The sequence below is a fragment of the Pseudopodoces humilis genome, chromosome 4 (assembly GCF_049639895.1).
Source record: "Pseudopodoces humilis isolate 2021_Gansu_Grassland_sample_001 chromosome 4, ASM4963989v1, whole genome shotgun sequence".
Classification (NCBI taxonomy): domain Eukaryota; kingdom Metazoa; phylum Chordata; class Aves; order Passeriformes; family Paridae; genus Pseudopodoces; species Pseudopodoces humilis.
The window spans coordinates 5068112-5088790 of NC_142203.1; the positions used below are offsets into that span (position 1 = coordinate 5068112).

A 20679-nucleotide genomic window follows, 5' to 3' on the forward strand; every position below is an offset into this window, starting at 1 on the left:
CGTGCTTCTTCCGGCTGGCCTCTTAGTTGCTTCTCAAAAGCCGAACTTTTGCTCTGAGAATTAAACCTTCTGATCTTGTTTTCATTGTTTTTAGCCACTTCCTGAGGATAGTAACTATAAACATAAATGTTCACACATTCCATTAAAGGTATGTGTTTCAATGGATATTTCTCACAACCAGTGTGGTTGGGAAGGTAGTAACCTAATGTCACCCCAGGACACCTAACTATCCAATCCCTGGTCGTTGTCAAGGATCTCTAAGTACTGAAACAACAGAATAAATCTCTCTCTTTTTCTATCACACACATTGAGCTGTGTTTGTGGGAATCATTTTGTGTCCAACAGCGACACCTAACTTCTTCCATGACACATGGGGGACAAAAGAAGCAAAGCAAACAAATTTCCAGCAGTATTGCAGTGCGCAGCTGCTTCTTGAGCACGTAGGTGCCTGCTGACCTTTGCTGTGACTGCGCTGGGAGCCCGAGCTCCCTTTGTGGCGGGGAGGTGTTGGCTTATCTCCTGATGCCAAGCTCCTCTCCTCCCTCGTGCCATTTCTGTGGCAAATGAAGGCCAGAGAACACCCAGAGGAGCTGTCTGGTGATTCTCGGGCTGCCTCAGTTTTGTTGTGTTGGAGCTCGGCTAGCAGCCACCGCTCTGCAATGCCACGCAGATGTGGAGCCCAAAGAAGGCCCCTTTTGAACGGTCCAAATCCCCACTCTCACAGACGTTTGCCCAGGCTCCAGGCTTCCTGCAAGATTTCTTGCAGACATTTGGATGGCCACAGCCCAAAGAAAAGGAGACGCCGTCGTTGCCTTCTCTGGCAAAGGCCCGAGTTAAACCCAGGAGGCAGCTTGATGTAGTGGCTGGGAGAGGAGGAAGAAGGGAATTGTCTTAGTTTAAGGCAAATTAGGAAGGAAAACTCCAAATGGGGATTTCCCCAGGGAAATGCCCCAGCCCACCAACTGGTCCGGGAAAAGAAAAAAAAAATTTCTTTGGAGAGAAGTGGAAAAAGCTGTTTATTTAACAGAAATTGAGTAATATTAAATAATAAAACCTCTTGCTGTTCGATGGGATGGCAAATCTAGGAAGAAAAAAAGTCCTTTTCATGTGGTGTAGCTCGGCTCGCTCAGGTTCTTATCAGTCCCTCCGTCGCTGGAAAGTGCCGAGGCCCAGGCCCCGGTGGGCCACAGGCGTGAGCTCCCGGGGTTTGGCTGGGTGTTCAGTCCAGAGCAGGCTTGCACAGACCCAAGAAAACTGGGAAAAAAAACAAACAAAGGTCCAGGGAACTCCTCTGCCTCAGCTAGCTAGAACTAACTAAAAGCCAGAGAGAAGCTCTATCCCGCTGTCTGTCCGTGCTGCAGACACCACAGTCCCGCCAGCGAGATTTGGGGGAGTGATGTTTTTCTTTAACACAAACTGCGCGCTTCTTCTTCTCCCTCTCTTGCTCTCAAAGCCAGTCTTAAAGGTGCAGAACTTAATATATAACATAAACCAGACGATTGGGGATACCAGTATCATAAAGTCACCCCAGGACAGGAATGCAATGCAAGTGCTTTGGAAATCAACTCTGCTCCCGGTGGAATGATGATCCTAGGCTTAGCTTGCTTTCCTGCTGACTCAGCCCAGACACATGCCCTGCTGCTGGGGGGCGGCACAGTGTCTTGGAGGAGCTTTCCACTGGGCTCTTCACACTTGGCATGCTGAGGGGGGCATTTGAAACTTTCAGCAATTGCTGAATTGCTCGGCTCTACCCTGCAATTCTATTGCTGCAAATCTGCAGTAGTTGGCCAGGAGAGTTGCCTCCATTTGAAAGCATCTCTTTGGCCCCAGTTTCTAGGTGCCACGCTGACCGAGAGATGGGACTCTAAAGGAGGGCAGCAAAAAGTAGCCTAAGCAGGAAGCTTTGGCCAAAAGAAATGCAAAGCCGAGCAAGAAGAAGTCTGAGGTTGATTGGAGGTGCAAGCAGAAAAGTGGTTGAAGTGGTTTCTTGAAGTCCTTGAAGTCACTGAAGTCATCTCTTGATTTCAAGGTTCAGATGATGTCCCATTACAGCCCCAAGCAGTGAGAGCCCTAAGCAGTGGGAGCCCCAAGCAACAAATTTCCCACCCCTTACAGAATCATTTGTGTTCCAAAACCACATGGTTTTAAACACCTTGATACTTTGAAAGGTGGTGCCTTGATAGTGCACATGCTGTACTTTTCCCAGCTCTTCCCTTCCCATCCACGGTTCCCTATGCCATGGGCTGTAGCTCTGCAAGGCCAGACCAGAAGCTCAAGTGTGCTCTCTGTTGCGTCCCCCGTTTGTTTTCCCATCCCCAGGCAGCTCACATCAAGCAGCTGTAGGGCTGTAGGGCTGAGGGAAGGAAGAAGGACAGTTCAGCATGGAGAGGCACGTGCAGGGTCTCAGACCCCCTTGAGTAGAGCGCTTTGGTGCCCCAGAGGTTTACAGGAGGGAAGCCTTAGGAAGACGTGCCATTTCAGCCCTCCTTTCCTCTCCCATGCCAAGTGATGGCCTGGAGCGGGGGACAAGCAGGGCCTGCTCCCTCCTGCTGCCCCGCCATCAGCTGCAGCTGGCCCTGGGGGACGCCAGGGCACGGGGGACAACATCTCTACAGGGCAGGTGGGCTGGGCTGGGGGAGGGCCCCAAGGTGAGGGGGAGAGCCTTGGGCTGCTGGCAAGCAGTGCAAAGCCACGAAGGCCACAGCCTGGCTGGAGCGCACAGCTCCGAAGGCACCGTCTGTATTAGGCGTGGCGTGGCAAAGAAAGGAACCTGGCAGGGCTCTGGAGGCTTTTGGGGTTTTATTGCCAGTCTTGCTGAAAGCCAGGACTGAATCAGAGCCTCTTCTGGCTACTTCATCATCTTCACCTTCATCATTCTCTCCTCCGGGTGGCCTGTTCAGGCTGACAGCTCGTAGCACGTGCATGCTCCGCTTCTACTGAGTCCCAGCTTTTGCTTTGATAGCTTCATTCTTACTATGACAATTCTCTCTTTTCCCCTAAAAGGCAACTCCTGAGCTGCACTACGACAACAATACTCTACTCTTAGCTAAACATTACTGAAGCTTGCTATGCTCTAGCGTCCTAACTAAAAGCGGCTAAGCTAAGAAAAGGAGAAAACATTAAATTTTCCTCTGTGTGGCTCAGCTCCTCATAAAGTGCAGGGGATGGCTGACTCTCTGCCTAAACACCATCCATCACTAGCTGCTGGGTAATGAGAGATGTGGGGGTTGTTTGGGGGTGGAGCCGAAGCCGAGGGGACGGTTACGGCATGGAAAGGGGCGGAGTCACATGGGGCGAGTCAAGGGAAAGGGGGCGTGGTCAGCGTTATCCCCTGCAGGGCTGTGACCGGAGAGGACACTCGGTGACCCCTGATGGCCCTCGAGTGTCACCTGCAGGGGAGTAAACTTATGCTCTAACACCACCCTGACAACCAGGCCATGGCACCGAGAGCCACATCCAGTCATGAGAAACCAAGGTTGAAATCTTGGTCGAATTTCTTTTCTTTAAGGGCATTTGTGAACGGCCTGCTCTGTTTACCAGCTGAAAACTCTTATTTCTGTCTTAAACTTAACCAAAATCGGTTAATTGTCACTTGTGGTTATGGACACTTGATTTCTTTGCACCCTTTACGTTGAGTCCCTATTTCTTCTGTGGTTCCAGCCTGCCTCAGTTTCCTCATGGGTGTGCCGAAACAGCTGGAATTTTAACAGAGGTAAAAACAGAGAGGGAAAAAAGTCATCATCTAGCACTCATCCCAAGTGTTTGACTGTGTTTCCCTTTTCTCCCACCTGGAGGTCAAACCTGCCTTAAGGAGTCCAAACCCACTTCATGGGTGTTAGGAAGGCACCCTGTTCCACTGTTGAGAGCCAAGAGCTCTGACACAATCCTGTAGAAAGCACCACGTTGTCCTACTCATGGCAAATTCCATTTATTTTTTATATATATACATATATTTATATGTAACACAGGAATTCTGAGAAAGCTGTGCGTCATGTTAGTGACATTTTATGCTATTCAAGCACCGCTGGCTGTTGCTTTTAAAACATTTTAAGGGCAAAAAAGGGGAATTTGACAAAAACTCTAATTACAGGTGATTTGAGATTAAGGTGTGTTTTTGTCCCTTTTTGTGCTGTTATTTCTTTTGTGAGTAGTAAATGGCATTTCTGCTTTCTGCTTTTAAGTGCTCAGCTCTGAGGGAAAATTATGTGGTACCCCCACTTCCTGGTATCCCAGAGCCTCATTATTATTCCCTCCCCACCCTTTAATTTAGGATTTGCCTAATGCACTACTGTTCTCCCAGATGCACTACCCCTCCTACAGAGATGTGACCTCACACACAGTTATTTCAGCACCTGTGAGTTTACTGTGCCTTTATCAGGGCACAATAAATTTCAGAGACTTACATCTTGCTCTTCCAGCTGCCTCCCAGCACAGCACCAGTCCAGAAGTTAGATCTGGTCTTGGTCAGCTATGATGGAGCTTTGAAATCCAAAGGAAAAGGGGCAAAAAAAATGTAGCAGGGTCTCAAGGAGCTTGTTTAGGCCTTTGTGGAGTATCATTAACAAGTAAAGAAAGAGGCACTGGGCACTGGAAGGGGCTGCCCAGGGAGGTGTTGGAGTCACTGCTGCAGGAGGCGTTTAAGAAAAGGCTGGATGTGGCACTAAGTGCCATGGTCTGGTTGACAAGGTGGTGTTCGATCATAGCTTGGACCTGATGATCTCAAAGGTCTTTCCCAACCTAGTTGATTTTGCAATTCTGTATTTTCCAGGGTTTTTTGAAATGTTAAGACTCAGTTTTAATATGCCAACATTTGTGGCTTTTTTTTTTTTCCCTTAGGTTTTCTTCTGCCTGACAGCAGCACTGATAAATAAAAAGCCAGGAAGGGCAGAGTGCATCCTTAAAATCTTTATTGGAGTGGCACGGTGCAGACTGCAAGTACAGTCATGAGTCTAAATATCCCCAACTTCAGCCCCTGCACCATACCTGCCTGCAAGACCCCGGGCTCTGCTGCCAGTGGCAGGATGGGCAAAAGGATGTTCTGCAGGGCAGGGAGGCAGAGGAAAACCCACAGAGGTGGCGGCAGCTGACCCGTGAGAGGCGCCTGGCCGTGCCTGTCCTCGCAGGGAACAGGAGAAATGGGGCTTTGCTCTCTGCAGCATCACCTTCAGCCCCATCCCTGTGTTCCCTGCTGGAGTGCCAGGAACAGGAGGACTAGAAACAGTGCAAAATAAGATAAAAAGCAGCCCAGTCCTGGACCTGAGCTTCAATTGCTGCTGAGGCTTGTGCCCCTCCTTTCCTTCCCCACCCTTATGTGTTGGTAGCTGTTAAATTTGTTATTTGTCCAGTCCAGGAGACTCCTGAAATTATGAGATAACAGTACAGATACAATTGGAAATAATGGTAACAATATTAATAAAAAAAAAAAAAAGTCCTGCCCTAGTGTGTTTTAACTACGGCTAAAAGGCAGCATCCCAAATACCTGCTTGATGTCCAGACATGCTGGAAAAAGCGGTTCATCCCCAATTTCTCATTCTTAGCTACCCCACAGCTGGCCTGCAGCTTCCCACCAGGAACTGGCCTGAGCAGAAGGCTGCACAGCCGAGCTGAGGGTAATTAAAGCTCACTATATTCCAAAATACTTAATGCATTCACTGCAATGTTAAAAAATGCTAGCACATATGAACTCTTCAGAGATTTACAGGCACTATGTGGAGATTATGTGCAAAAGTCTGCAGATTTTTTTTTTTTTTCTTTTCTCTTTTTTGGCATAGCTCTTCATTGATGCAATATATTTCCTGCAAATAGAAAGCATTCTTTCCCCCTGAATGCTGAAGGAAATTACAAAAATATCAGACCATAGCAGTCTCAATAAAGTGAATTGCTGGAGGAAAGAAACAAACCACCTGAGTCTACTACTGAGAAAAAAGAAAAGATGAGAAGAAGTCCAGCAAGTAGCACTGTACAAAAACCACCCAGAATAACTATGTGCTTTTGGCATCAGCTTTTGTTCTTCAATAATATTCATCCACCCACAGAAAGAAGACATTTCACACGATGCAGCAGGATCCTGGGGGCAGAAAACAAAACAAAAAAATTAAGTCAGAGTGCTCATCTTCTATTAATTGGAAATAAAACTCACTACATAAGTCTGGGAAGAATTATAGGAACTAAGCCTCCAGATAGGTCCAAAGCAGAGAAAATGACACAAGGTCAATAACCTAAAGATCAAAACCCCCAGCTGAGATGTGCTTGGTCCTAATTACTCTGTGAAAATGTCTTGGGGAAGCTGCACTTCACACCTTCTAACGCTTGGAATTCCACCAGCCTAAAGGAGTTTAGTTACATGAAGTAGTTCTGTATAAACTGAATGGATGAAGAATGTGAAAAAACTTTTCTGCCTGGGAACCCTGAAGGGCAAAGCCATACCAAGCATTTTGATTTAGCAGCAGTTTTAACCATGTCTTGGTTTGAATTAAGGACTGCTAGCAAAACTCAGCTTTAATTCAGAAGCACAAAATTGTCTTTGTGGTAACCCAGGGAACAGGGAAGGAGAAACCTCACCTGGTAAGGTTAACGTTTAGCTTGCTTTCTGCTTCTCAGATTTGCTGCTGGAGGACTGTCCCTTTGCCTAAAGAGAGGATGAGACAATGAGAAACTGAGCCAAGTTAAACCTGAAATCAGGCAGTGACAAGACACTCATCAGAATCACAGCTCAGACATAAATACAATCTGCACCTGAAATACAGATTGTTTAGCAAAAGTATTTGTGTCTCCTGCTGTGTACAAACACTTTCACATTTTCACTATCGTTTTCTTTCAGAGAGTGGGCTGTGCCTGACCTTGTCATTCCCTGCTCCTAAAAGACCTTTTTACCCACCCTAGTGATCAGGTCACAGTTCAGAACATCCTCCTGAACAGGAGATAAGGACACCCCTCAGTTTTACACTGAGAACTGCAGGACAGTTCTGTGGTCACACAAAAGGCACCTGTGGTGATTTAATAATAACGACAACCACAAATCCCATCACTGATATGTGAAATGTAAAATTTCCAGAGCAGATATAATCATCTGATTCAGGCATCTATTGCACATACCTTCTGTGAGAACCACATGATGGAACAAGCTTCAACCTGACCTGAATCAATTTTCTATACTTCTGGAAAAAAAAGCCATGCAATCCTTTTTATGTTCTCCTTCTCCCCCCTTTTATTTCCCTTTCTTTGAATGTAGAAATAGCTGCCTGCCTTTCCCCACCATGTTTATTAATATGAAAGTATGTAGGTCTTAATTAATTTTAAAAAACAACTTCTGATAATAACTTGGGAACCTGGCTGTGGTTGTAGGAGTACTTTTTAGTCACTTTTGGGATGCTGTTACTCAAAACTATCAAGAAATGAGAGAAGTGGTGTGGATCCTGCCTGAGGCAGCTATAGGCATGCAAAGTGAGACTCTTAGATCAACCAGTCTGGGAAGGAGAAACCTGTGGAGCATGCACTGAGTACCCCTCAGAAGACCATACTCTCTCTGAAAGGTAAGTATTATTTTGCCCCTGTTTATTGCCAGTTTCCCTTGACACAGAGAGGGGCCTTTCTCCTATGTACATATTTACAAAAATGGATCAAGTTCAACCTACTGATATAAAACTCCCCCCTAAATAACAACCCTGTAATATAAATCCAAAATGCAGCTACCCCTCTTGTATGACTGTCCATACTAAAATAAACATGTTTGTACCGTTTTAGGGTCTCTGGGCTTTCCTTTATCCTTTGAGCTTGGTTTAGTGGTCGTAGCTTCCTTTCCACTTTTGTCCTACACTCCAAAGAAAAAAAATAATTACAGTTACAAGGAGAATAGAGTGGCTCCTGCTTTGACATCTGCCAAAACACAATCTTTTGAATAGGGCTGGCAGCAACACAGGCTGTGCTGACAGGAGACTGCATCAGAAAAACTTGGTAGAGATGGGCAGGTTTTGCATTTAGTAACAGGCAAAAATGTTGCAGCAGCATTTCTAGCCCTGGATTTCATGAGCAGATGAAGCAGCACTTGAAACACCAGTGGGCCTGTCTTCAGCTGCCTGAGAGTTCTGTGCTGAGGGAAGCCCCTGGGGAAGCACTGCAGTGTTAAGAAGTGCTGTTTGGAAGCAGCTCTTTCCTCCCAGGAATACAGCTGATTTGACCATCAGTTTCAAAGTTGCTGCTCCTTTTCTCAACTGCAGGACCTCTCCAGTCCATTCCTTTTCCTTTCTTCTTGTCAACTCCACTGTTTTCCCTAACACATCTAAAAGTCTTTGCTGCTCCCTGCTTTTCTCTCTACAAAACCCTCTTGACCTGTGTCTCAGTTCCACCCAACAACCATTGCAACACAGTACCTCCTATCATTGAGAAAAGGTTTCTCTGCCTGTCTGCAGTTTTTGAACACTCTTAAAATCTGCTACCACATTTCTTTGCTCAACTTGCTTCTCCAAGCCTGTCTGAAAGGCTCTAATTAACACAAACCTTCCTTCCTCCAAATATTTAGCACACAGCAAAATACATCCAACTTCCACTGCAGAAGTGAGACAATCCCTGCATCTGGACAGGCTTCCTGTAAACCTATATTGAGCTACTGCAAAGAAAAGTGGGGAGTGAAAAACTGTTTACTTAGCAAGTTACTAGCAGAAAATGGCCTACCTTTGAGTGCTGGGGTGTAGCAGGAGCCTTTGCACAAGTATCAAAGTCACCTGATAAGGCATCAATAGCTGCACTGTCATCTATAGGTTTCTGCAAAAATTTTAATTTGGAAGTGACAAAATGTGCGACCCAGTTTCCCACAGTCAAATTAGTAGTTCAGGAATTTATGCCTGCTTTAAATATTGATCCCTTTTCTTAAAGAAAAACACACCTGAACTCCACTGTTAGAGACATCTATTTGAGGTTCTCAAGAGGCATGATTTCCTGAACATTCATAATGCAGTTGTACAGAACAACTGCATTTATTGTGAAGAGTTACTTCCCACTGAAGTTCTACTGTCCACTACTGTTCCTATTACCTCCTGCATTTATGAGTTTTTGCAATGAAACACCCCTTAAGCCTACAGTGACATAACTTTGAACCAAAATCAGAACCCACAGCATGAGAAAAACCCACAGAATAAATATCATGAATATAAAAAGAAAACCTCAATAAACCCCATCATAAACGTTACCTTCTTTCCTTTGTGTTTCATCCTTTCATCCTTTGCTGGTTTACTCTTGGGAAGAAAAAAACCAGATCCTCATTTTGAACTGGGCAGATTAGTTTTAAAATATAAAATAAGTATTTACATACAGCACTACTGTGTGTTCACAGATTGCCAATGAAACTGCACCATTCTAAACAGATTTCTTTAGTAGTTCAACATGACTTATTTGTTCAGACTGCCCAGTTGAAAAAGGAAAAAAAAAAAGAGAGAGAACAAAACTTTTTTTCCCCTTTTGTTTTTTGACTTACAAGCATGCAAGGATAGAGCTACTCCCACTGAAGGGTATTTCCTCAAATAGATAGGTCAGATTCCTGAAATATCAGGTGTATATATATATATATATCTCATATATATACCCTATATATAGGGTATATATACCCTAATATATAAACATGATAAATATATATATATACACACCCCAATATATAAACACAATACAGACACTCACTTATTCAACTTGTAATTCTGAAGGGGACAGACTCAGAGAGTCTCAAATTTCCACTGTTGCAAATAAAAACTAAGGAAGCTTTTCCTTACCTGCTCACCTGACTCCAGAAGTTTTCGATAGTCAGGTGGGATTGTTTCATCTCTCTCTCCAAGCTTGTCTCTGTGTTCAGATTTAGTCTTTTCCTGAAAGTATTTAATTTCTTAAGAACTTTAAATATCCATGTTAGAAATATTAGCAATGAACAAGTCAGAGGGCATATCAGACTTAGGAGAGATACCCTTTTTTCACTTGAAAATTTTAAAACTACTGCGAAAACCCACATATATTCATTTCACTATGAACTGTGTTTCACGCCTGAAAGTTTTAAAAACTACATTTATTTTTCAACTTATGCTGCTCTGATTTTTGGCAGCATACCAGGAAAATGCCACACAAGAACACCACAAGGACATTTTTAAGCAGACTGCTGAAGAACCCTTTTGTTTCTCTTAATGCAGACATTTTGGGGATCTCTTTTATCTTTTTTCTCCAGCTAGGATTGCAACCTAAACTTACTGATAGGCAGCATATGGTGGTTTTATTTTATCCCAGTGATGTACTTTACCTTAGCTATTTCAAATTACAATTTATTATTACTATTACTACTATTATGCAGAAATTTATTTTCTTGTTAGCAGAAGTGCCTTTATAGGATTTTATGAAAGACTAAATGAAGACAAAACCAGCAGAAACAAGGAAGTCTAAAAATGTGCCTGATTAAGTGAACTTGATACTTGTGTTTATAAAAGTCAAAGCTTGACAAAAAGAGGGCCAGAAAATCAATTCTAGAAACTGAGGCCCAAGAAGACACCTGAAAAATTATGAGAATAATTTCTCATATGAAATGAAAAGGCACTGAACTAAAATTATTTCAAATGACCTGTAACATTTCAACACTTGCCTCCAAGTGGCTAAAGTATATTGACCAAATCATCATTTTTCACAGAACACACAAGTAATCCGGATGACTGAAAAGTGGTTGATATACCTGTACATAAGAGCATGGATTTTTTTTTCTCCAATAACCTTACTCTTACAACATCTAAAATCCCAATGCCATATACTCCTGTCAGCATATGAGAACCATTGTAGACTTTGGGGGTTTTGGAGGGTTTTTTTGTTTTTTTCTCTCCCACCCCTCCCTCTCCCAAAATTGCTCAAGTTTCAGAAAGTCTTTTGTTACCTTCACTTTATCCACAACTGGTTTGTTCTCATCAGGGTCAGGTTCCCTTTGTCCCAGGGAGTCAGATAGGAGATCCAAGGCTTCATCCATCTCTCTTCCTCCCTAACAAAGCAGAAACACATTTGTGAAAGCACATCTGCTGCATAAATTATGTTATTCATCAATCTACTATGAGTACTGGCTAATGAACTGCAGAACCTGAGTGAACAAAGAGCACTCCCTTTGTACTTGCACAATAGTTGGGGAGAAATACAGAATATTTCTGATTTGCAGAAAACATAATTTCAAGAAGGGCTTATAGAATTTATTTGAATGGTTTTCTTTTTTTATAAATAAGCCTAGCTGTTGTAATGAGAACATATCTATGAAATGGTTTGCAATTGTTCAGCAATTATTGTTTGGTAATTACCATTCATTTTGCAATTTTATACAGAACCTGGATATAAAAAAAGTCCTTAAAGCCAACACCAGCAGGAGGAGCTTTATATTCCCCTTCCAAACCAGGCTAGGAGCATCAAGGGAATATCCCTCTGCATGGATCACAGTGTGGAGCAACATGACAAGAAACCCCAGGAAGAAAGTTCCCCTGGTATTCAAAGGTGGTTAAGGTGCTGCCAGTGGAACTCTGTTGAAAATGGAGAGTTCACTCATTTTCTTTTTCTTCTTTTTTTTTTCTTTTCCCCCCAGTGGAAAAAAATGGCCGTTCCTTCTCTATGGCAACAGCCATTTTTAGCAATAAATGATTAAATTCTGCAACAATCCACACTGGTCAAACTGTCCAGATCATGCTGCTGCCTCTCCTCACTACTCAGCCCCTTGCTTTGGGTAAGGGCCTACAGGAGAGGTTTCTTACTGAGGTAGAAGGTGCAGGAGCTGCTGAGTGCACTGAGGAAACCGTAGCAGCAGAGATCACATCCGAGGAACTCGCAGGCTGGGCACCATCCTTGGCTTTCTAGAAGAACAAGACACACAGAGGACCCAGAGAAAAACCCCATCAGACCCAAAAACACATCCAAAACACAGCACCCACACAGGTGATTTCTAGGATTTCATTTTCCTCAGGAGCCTTGCCAATTTTCAGACTGAAACACATCCCCACACACACACACACAGTGCAACTGTTCCTCATCTCAGTTCTTCATCTCAACCAATGGGTTATAGACTTTGCCACAGCTGATGTTTAAACAGGTTTAACATGACTCCAAAAGAACCAAGATTTCTCCAAGCCACCTAATATTCCCAAAAAACACTTTTAAAATTCTCAGCTGCAAAGCACTACTTATGCAAGCAACAGATGAAAAGAAAGGTCACATAACTAGTTTTTTGTTTGTTTTTTAAAGTCCTGCTCTTCTATTAACTTACAGCAAGAAGTATTTTAAAGTTTTAGTTATTGGATTCCATTTAAGGAACTTTATATAAAGGAAACATAGAAATTGTCATGATTATTCAAACAACTTGAAAATAAAACCAGATTTCAGAAATCTAATATATTCACCTTTAGTACAGTTGACATAGGTAATGGTGCAGATGGTGATGGAGAACAGGAAAACCCTTCTGTCAAACCCTCTAAAAGATCATTTTCACTCATAGGCTGCCATTGAAAAGTAAAAAAAGAAGATTTTAAGTCTCTTCATCTCTTTAAAAAGCAAGCAGGTAACATAGACAATTTTTAAACTAAACACTGGGTAACCTTGCTGACGTTTGTAAACAATTCATAAACAAAACAGTTATTTGAAATCATCACTTTTTTTTTTACCTGTGACTTCTCTTCTGGCTTTGGTAGAAGAGGTTTTCCATCTTTATCCTATAAAGAAAAAAATGCCTTGCATTACACCTTAAACATGCAATACAAGCACTCTGGGAGCATTCTCTCAGTAACAGAGAATGTTACACAGGACAGGGACCTAACCAGCAGCCTCTGTAGCATCTAATGCTGCTACTCAAGATGCCACTTAAAACATCCAGGTCCTTGGGGTTTTCTTAACAGTTTTATCCAATCACTATTTATTTCTTTCTAAAATACCAGAAGCTACTGAGAGACTCTGGTGGACTTATCTCACACAGAATTATTAATTTGCAGGTACTTTTATGCCCATGCTGGCATCCAAAGATAGATGACACGTATTTGTGGGAAACCAGAATTTCTAGATATTATAAAAATGGCTGAACCAAAACATCAGTGTTTCAAAACTAAATGGGAATCTCAGTTTCACCCACACATTCTGAGGAATGAAAGGGAAGTAAGACAAAGCACATTAAATAAATTACTTTGGCTTCTGTTAATCTGTACTCTGGAGGAATCGTTTCTTCTTCTTCACCCAGTTTTTTGTGTTGTTTCTTTTTGGTTTTCTCCTGTGAAGGCAAAATAGGAATCACAGTAAGAAAAACAACTACCCACAGAAATGCACATGAACAAGCTTCCAGCCTTCAGTCTTCTGATTCAAATTTGTCTTTCTCATTCAATCCAACCACCAGATACAAATCTCATGAAAGATAAAATAAAGCATTTTCTCTTGAGAAAGCCTTCATTCCTCTGCCTGTTTCTTCCTCTGTGTATCAGAAGTGGCTCTATCTATTTCAGTGAAGATAGGAGAGGTAAGTAAATAGACAAGGGAAGACCTAAATCAAAAATATCTTTGAGTCTTAATTCTTGACATTTTTGGAAATCCACTCAACAGCTGTCTGGGCTGCATGCAAAGGAAGGCTGAAGAGAGAAATCAGTGTCCCACTTCAAAAATTATTATTCCCATACAAGTTATGCTGGGAAAATGCCAACTAAGAAAAGGGACTAAAGCCAACTTTGGGAACTTCTGCCTGACAGAATTCCAGCCACTAGAGGGGCTGGTTTCTGACTCCAGCCAATTCCATCTGGTTCAGGGCAGCACATGGGGGCCTTCAGATTGTGCCTATGAACAGCATTCCCTTGGACAGGATTTCACTGACTTATTTATGGCTCCCTATTTAAATATATAAACCCCAAAACTTGAGTGCACAATCCCTAATTTAATTCCTCCTCATAAATTTGGTTCCTTCAGAAAAAGGACCATACTGTGTGCTATCCTTGATGTGCATCTTACTTCTACTTCAGTTCGGCAGAAGGACACAATAAAACAGAGTTTTCAGAAACCGAGGGAACTACTGCACTGCAATAGTCAGGTAATAGGGAAGTGTATTCATTGTGTTGAAATCCTACCAGAACTTACTAAGCAGAACAGAACTGGTTTCAACAGTACATTCTGTTTGTTAAAAAAGTGAAAACATAACGTCTGCTTTGTTTGTGACCTGAGGAAATGGGGGAACACTGAAGGTAATTACATCAACATTTTTTGAGGTCTGATTTTTTTCTCTACCTTAACTTTGTCCACAGCAGGCTTTTTCTCATTTGGATCAGGCTCCCTCTTTCCTAGGCTACTGGACAAGGCTTCCAGTGCTTCATCTGACACAGGACCAACCTGCATGGGTGTTGATACAGGAAAAAACAATTTTTAGTTTGAAGAAACCTTCCCTGTAGTTCCTATTAGATTTACAAACAGCATCCCCTTTAGAGCTGGAGGACACCAGAAGAACTATCAGTCTGGCATCCTCTATGAGGAAGGTCACTGACCATTCAGTTTGTGCTTGGCTTGGCATTTTTTGGGGTCTTTTTGTTTGGTTTTTTTTGTTTGCTTTTTTTTGTGAACCACTCAGCCCTTGTGGGTTACCACTATGAAGGAAGAACATGCAATACTGAAATGAGCATCTTGACAACATGTTCCACTATCCTACAAATGAAACACTGAGTTTTGCTTCAGCTCCAGCTGAAGGGGCTCCAGTACTTACTGAAGGCATGGGAGCTGCAGACTGCACAGTGCAAGCTGTGGCATGAGGCACCACTTTATCCTCAGTGGCTTTTGCAGAAACAGAACATGATGGCTTCTGAAACAGAACAATTTACACTGTATTTTAGTGAATATGCTTAGAAAACACAAAATGTGCCCATTAAATGGCTTTTCTTTTTTTTTTTTTTCTAAATACAGTGCTAAATGAGAAAGAAAAGTCTAAATTTAATGGCAGAAGGTGCTCAATGAAGAGCTGAGTGCCAGTACTGCATGTTTCAGTAAAGGTAACAGGAAGAGTAAAACAGGAAGAAATGGTTTTTTTTGAAAGAACAGTAGCACTACCCAGTCTTAGCAAAACTGTCAGGATCAGCTTCTCCAGTGAACCAGAAAGACCTACTTTGGATGTGTTGCAGGGCTTTGGTGCTTTAGGTTGTACTGCAGGCTGTGCAGGGCAGGCAAAGTCCTTTGAAAATTCATCAACAAGGTCAGATTCACTCAAAGGCTGAAAAAACCAAAAAAACCCCCATATGTGGCACAGGTGACTCATTGCTTCTTTTTAATTTACTTTTTCAAGGTCTGTACTTCAGCTACTCAGAAAGCAGGAAAACATCTGTAGCTTACACTGAAATAACCTTTACAATTATGTACAACAAAACAGAATTAATTTTGCAGTACATAAAATTAGGAAAAACACACTTCAGAGTAAGTTTCTTTGTTACTATAAGTCAATATAATGTAGAGAACTGTACATATAATATAAAACATAATACAGGGAACCAGATATATAATTTTCAAGACAGTGCTACTTAAAATCAAAGTGTAACCTCTTTATAAGGAAGAAAATATTGATAATATTTACTAGCAGAACTAGAGCTCCCTGAAAGTTCCCTTAGCCTGTCCACTGACTGCTGACCATTCAGTGGTTTTCACTGTGCATGTTTTGGTGAATAAAAATGCAGTTTTAGTTTCCTGCTGTGTGTGATATACTACAAACTACCAACACTATGTGAACTAGGCCTCTGCAATCCATGTCTCCCTATATCTATATACCTGAAGCTCCTGGGATGCTCCAAATTACTGTTCAAAGCTAAATGTTTAAATCTTTGCCAGAAGTGATGGCCATTCACCTGCTGCATGGAACTTAAAGCTTAGGCACAGACTCATAACGCATAAAATGACATTTCTGAGAGAGAAAGCCCTCCCTCATTCCCTTCCCCTAATTCCTTATAAAGTGTCTCAACATGCAAGGCCTCAGTTTTCATAATGCCTGAAATCCTCCTTCAGACACTAAGTAAGAAAAGGCATTTTATTCACTAAGAGTGATGCCACTCCATGTGCTTAAAGCTATGCAGAGTGAAGGCCCAAAAAGCCACAAACACTAGTTGAAATCCTGAAGGAAGGACTCTGCCTTCAGCAGAAATCATGGAAGAAGCAGCAAGTGGCTTCACACTCATTTCAGGAGGGCAGAGATTTATTTCCTGTGCTGTTCCAATTTTTGGCAGCACTCCTCAGCTCACAGTATTTCCCAAGTGAAGCCCTCAGTCTCTTCAGTGCACAGTTCCTTTGCTTTCCTCCCTTTAAAATTAGTATTTGCCACTGCCTCTTTAAGTATTTTAATCCTCTCTTGCATTTTCTGGGCCATGATGGATGATTTTTGCAAAGTCTAGGTTGTTCTCTGTGATTAGGAAAATGTGCATAGCAGCTCTTTTTCCTTCTTTCCAGTCAAATTCCTTTATATTTGATCACTAGCAAGAGGAAACTGTCAAGAAAACAAGAGAATTTCCTGCTCCCCCTATATCCTTAACAGCTCCAAGAGACCTCTACTGAATACTAACTCCCCACACAGCCTTTTTTGGAGTCAGCCATAATTTTTGTAACTCTCCTGTCTTGAACTCTCTAAACCTTTTTCTTATATGAGCTCTTCATTCACGGACAAATGAATTTCAATAAAACCAACTTCCACTTGATGCTTCTGACCAGCAGGTTTTGTGCAAGGAAGTAAAACAAGCAGTCCAAGAGACTTACATCATGGCACAGAGAGAAGTGATGACAGAGAGGGAGAAAACAGGATATCTAGCCACACTCCTACAATATTGTCAGTTTTCTAACCTTTGGTTTTTCTTCAGGCTTCGGCAATATTGGTTTTCCATCTTTATCCTAGGACGAAATTAAGTATTATTGACATTTTCCTGTTGGTACAAGAAGTGCCATACTCAGTATTCACCAGCAAAATCATGTAAACTACATACTCAAGAATTAATCACTGACAAGAACTCCCCTAAATGGGGCATTTTTACATGATCAGGTAAGTAGATCAAAAAATCACATGGGATGTCAGCACGTTACAAGAGACCAAAAACTGTTCTGCCATTGTTTTGCTTAACTTTGAATTCATCTCTATCATTTTGGGTGACAATTAAAAAAAAAAAAAAAAATCGCAATCTTCCTACCATTTTACATCAGTGCTTCAAGGTTACATTATTAAGTGATGCCAAAGAGTACTCCTGCAAAGGGATGGACTTTACAAGGCTGAGATTTAATGTAAGAAACAAGAAACTTCATTCTTGCAGAAGGAATGGGTGACTTTGCCATTTGGGATTACTCACCCATCTCATGGGTGAGATGAGATCTTTGCCTAGAGTGCCTGGAAAAAACAGTGATGCCCACAAAGGAAGAGGAGGAAATAAGAGGTATAGAAATCACCAAGGAGAAAGCCATTGATTAAATATTAGTTTAGTTTGTTTTCTGCATGTTCTGTCTCTCTCTGTAATGAAAGAAAGGGTCAGACACAGTGCCCTGACCACAAAGTAATGGAGGTATGAAAAACTTACCAATTCTGGTGTTAACCTGTACTCTGGAGGTATTGTATCATCACGTTCTCCAGCCTTTTGTTCCTTTTTCTCTTTGGCTTTTGCCTTAAAAAGAAACAACATTAAAAAAAAATTAAAGAAATTAAAATAAAAGCTCCAAGCATACTACTTCACCAGGATTCTTCTGCCTACAGTGTACAAAAGGACTGGCATCAGATGAAATTAGTCTATGTAGCAAGATACTAAAATCCCTCAATTTATTCCTGTCAAATGTCTGTGGTAAAATCATAAAGGTTTAAGATTCAACGCCATATGGCTAAATTATTTTAAATCCTAAAAAACTCTAGACAGTATTCAGAGCTCTGTCTTTGTAGCTGGCACTTTTAGAATTTCTGTGTGTACAAAATCCTCAGGTTTTCTTGCCTTTCAGCACTCTGATTACAAAAGCCATAATTCTGTGTCTTTTTCCATCACTGGCACCACAACAAATTTTTTAATTCTCTGGGCCTCCTTCATGAAGAAATGTAACCACTAAGTTATCTGAAGGCCCAGACTGACAATTCTGCAATACAAGGAGCTATTTCTTTTGTCAAAATTTAGCTCAGCAACTGAAGACTTTTTTACTGTCTCCCTGCTGTTTGCTTGCTCTGAGCTTTAAGTGAAGACAGGAAAAGCCTGCTCAAACTATCGTTACAGACAGAGTTTGCAAAACTAAACCAAAAAGTTAAAGTTTAACATGGAAACACAGGGTAACTGTTTATCTGCTGGGGAAAAACAAAACTCTCAAAACACAGTGAAAGGCAAAACTCAAATTAGGAAGATAATGGAGTTTGATGGGAAAAGGAGCATATACACTGGAAGCCCAAAATCAAACAGCAAATATGGGCAAAATGAAAGCTTGCTATAAATTGTATAAAGTGCTGGGGGCACAAAAACCCAAAACAGAGCTGTATCTATCCATGAATGTATGTATGTATGTAAGTATATATGTATGTTTGCTTGTATAAGCAAACAAATCACATGCTCATAATCTTCCACACCACTTTACTAGTAATGTTCTACTCTACCTGTATCCACTTGGGATTCTTAATGCTTTTCATTTTCTTAATCACTGAAGACTCACACATTCCTTAGGCCCTTGATATCAAAGTCACTTTCCTGTTATTTCACACATACAATTTTGTCCATTGTCTAAACAAAGAGAACTCAGGATTCCACAACCAAAATTTGGATGCCAGGCTGAAAAAGGAGTGAGGTGTTACCTCTGACACCTCTACAAAAGGCGTAGGATCTTCTTCAGGTTCAGGTTCAGGTCCTCCAAGAGTATCAAGAAGAGCATCCATTGCATCATCTTTCATTTCCTGTATTTTAAGAAAATGTGCAAACCATTTTGTTATTTCTTTAAACTGATACGGGTTTTTACTCTATGTATTTGTGTACTGCATATGTAAGAAAACAGCCAGCACCAGATTGGTCATTTTGGTTTGGCTTTACCCAGTTTCCTTTTCACCAACTTACATAACAGAATTAGCACAGCTTTAGTCAGACATGGGGCTTTTCTCAAGGAGAGAAGGAAAGAAAAAGGAAGTAAAAACCCCCCCAAAACCCACAGTGTCACAATGTTATCTAACAAAATTCTTACAAATTGAAAAAGCTTGCTCTAATCAGAGGGGAAAAAACAGAAGGTTCATAAAACATGAGAAAATTACAGCATATCCAAGATTTAAACACAGATCACAGAGCTAAGAACATTTTCCTACTAGTATCTCTACTCCCTGTAGTGAGAAGAACCACAGTTATTCTCCAGAATCCAGAAGGAAAATAATCTGATACACTAAAGGCAGATATTTAAGGCACAATGGAATCTTGGCAATGGCATTTCTTGTTATTATTATATATTATTCCTATATTTTCTATATTCCTATGCTTTCTATAATAAGGAGGACTTACAATTGAAAATGAGAATGATGAGCATCTTTATGAGAAAAAAACACATAATTGCAGCATAGGCCTCTAAATTTAATTATAAGGTAACCAGGTAAAGAAGGATTATGTGTACCTCTTTTGTTTTCTTCTCCTTAGGAGGAACTGAGGTCTTAACTGAACTTGCTGCTTGCGCCTGCACAATTTCTCCTTCTTTATTTGGTTTCTATGAGTGAGATGAAATTACAGGCAGAAATTTTAAAAAATAGGAAAGAAGCAGGAAATTTTAAAATGAAATATTATGATAACAGTGTCAATTTTTCCTCACAATAAACGCATGCAACAGCAAAAAAAGTGTCAATACCTCTGTCTTCTCCTCAGCAGAAGCAGCACTGCAGGTGAAGTCAGATGACAGGGCCTCTGCAAGCTCATCATCCGTCATTGGCTTCTGAGCAAGGAATTGCAAACCAAGTTATGACCATGAGATAGTTCAAATATCATCATGGGTCAAGCTCAGTTTACAGCCTGAGTGTGTCCCACGATTACTCACACAGTGACCTCACTGGCACAAGTTCCTGACACAACAAAAAATAAAGGTGCTTGCCCCCACTGGTTGATTCATGTCTCAAATAAGCTTTTATTTTTAGTTTGTCAAACTTCCTAACAGGCAAAATTATGTTGGCTGGCACAAATCTCTGATCAAGTGTAGAAATACAAGTAGTCTTTGCTGAAGGCATTACACAGACTCCTCCTTGCACAGTATTCCTCTCCTTAGTTATTCGTATGCCCAATATTTCTGTAAGCATTTATTTGACTCGTTTCAGCTTCAGCATCATGACAATTCCTACATCTTTATTAAAAACATATGTGCCAAACTCTATTTAGTTCTATCAGTAGCTAGGTTATTTGGCACTCCACATCCCCCTCCCATTGCCTGGGACTTCTGGAGAGCAGGCAACTGTCTAATTATGGATTTTTGGATCTGGGTTCTTTTTCCCTTTGAACTGAAGATTGATGAGAGGGAGGCTTGTTTTTTCTCTCGTTCGGTCTCAGTTGTTTATTTTTTCTTATCAGCATTACAAGGTACAAGGAGCTATGTGCACTATGATAGTAAAGGGGTAAAATGGCTAACAAAGATCTTCTTCAAGGTCTTTTATATGTCCATTTACCCAATTAACAGATGCCAACCAAGCTATTTTTCTTAGTGACCCAATGACCCAACACCTGTGTGCTGCAC

The 20679-nt window shown here is 41.4% G+C and overlaps 1 protein-coding gene across 7 annotated transcripts in view; it reads right to left on the reverse strand.

The window, feature by feature from the left end:
* Nucleotides 1–4890: 4890 nt before the first annotated feature.
* Nucleotides 4891–20679, reverse strand: part of CAST (calpastatin) — a 52131-nt gene continuing 36342 nt past the window's right edge. For 6 of the 7 annotated variants that reach the window (XM_088054123.1, XM_014262390.2, XM_014262396.2 and 3 more), the window contains 19 exons: nucleotides 19807–19890; nucleotides 19579–19668; nucleotides 18782–18880; nucleotides 17541–17624; nucleotides 16819–16866; nucleotides 15107–15211; nucleotides 14711–14806; nucleotides 14242–14343; nucleotides 13160–13243; nucleotides 12648–12695; nucleotides 12387–12482; nucleotides 11745–11843; nucleotides 10892–10993; nucleotides 9759–9851; nucleotides 9186–9230; nucleotides 8671–8760; nucleotides 7736–7815; nucleotides 6562–6628; nucleotides 4891–6067 (listed from right to left, as the gene is read on the reverse strand). In XM_088054123.1, the coding sequence (XP_087910249.1) occupies nucleotides 6571–6628; nucleotides 7736–7815; nucleotides 8671–8760; nucleotides 9186–9230; nucleotides 9759–9851; nucleotides 10892–10993; nucleotides 11745–11843; nucleotides 12387–12482; nucleotides 12648–12695; nucleotides 13160–13243; nucleotides 14242–14343; nucleotides 14711–14806; nucleotides 15107–15211; nucleotides 16819–16866; nucleotides 17541–17624; nucleotides 18782–18880; nucleotides 19579–19668; nucleotides 19807–19890 (1503 nt within the window). In that variant the 3' untranslated portion in view covers nucleotides 4891–6067; nucleotides 6562–6570. The remainder of the gene's footprint in view (nucleotides 6068–6561; nucleotides 6629–7735; nucleotides 7816–8670; nucleotides 8761–9185; nucleotides 9231–9758; nucleotides 9852–10891; nucleotides 10994–11744; nucleotides 11844–12386; nucleotides 12483–12647; nucleotides 12696–13159; nucleotides 13244–14241; nucleotides 14344–14710; nucleotides 14807–15106; nucleotides 15212–16818; nucleotides 16867–17540; nucleotides 17625–18781; nucleotides 18881–19578; nucleotides 19669–19806; nucleotides 19891–20679) is intronic. The other variant, XM_088054120.1, reaches the window with a different exon arrangement.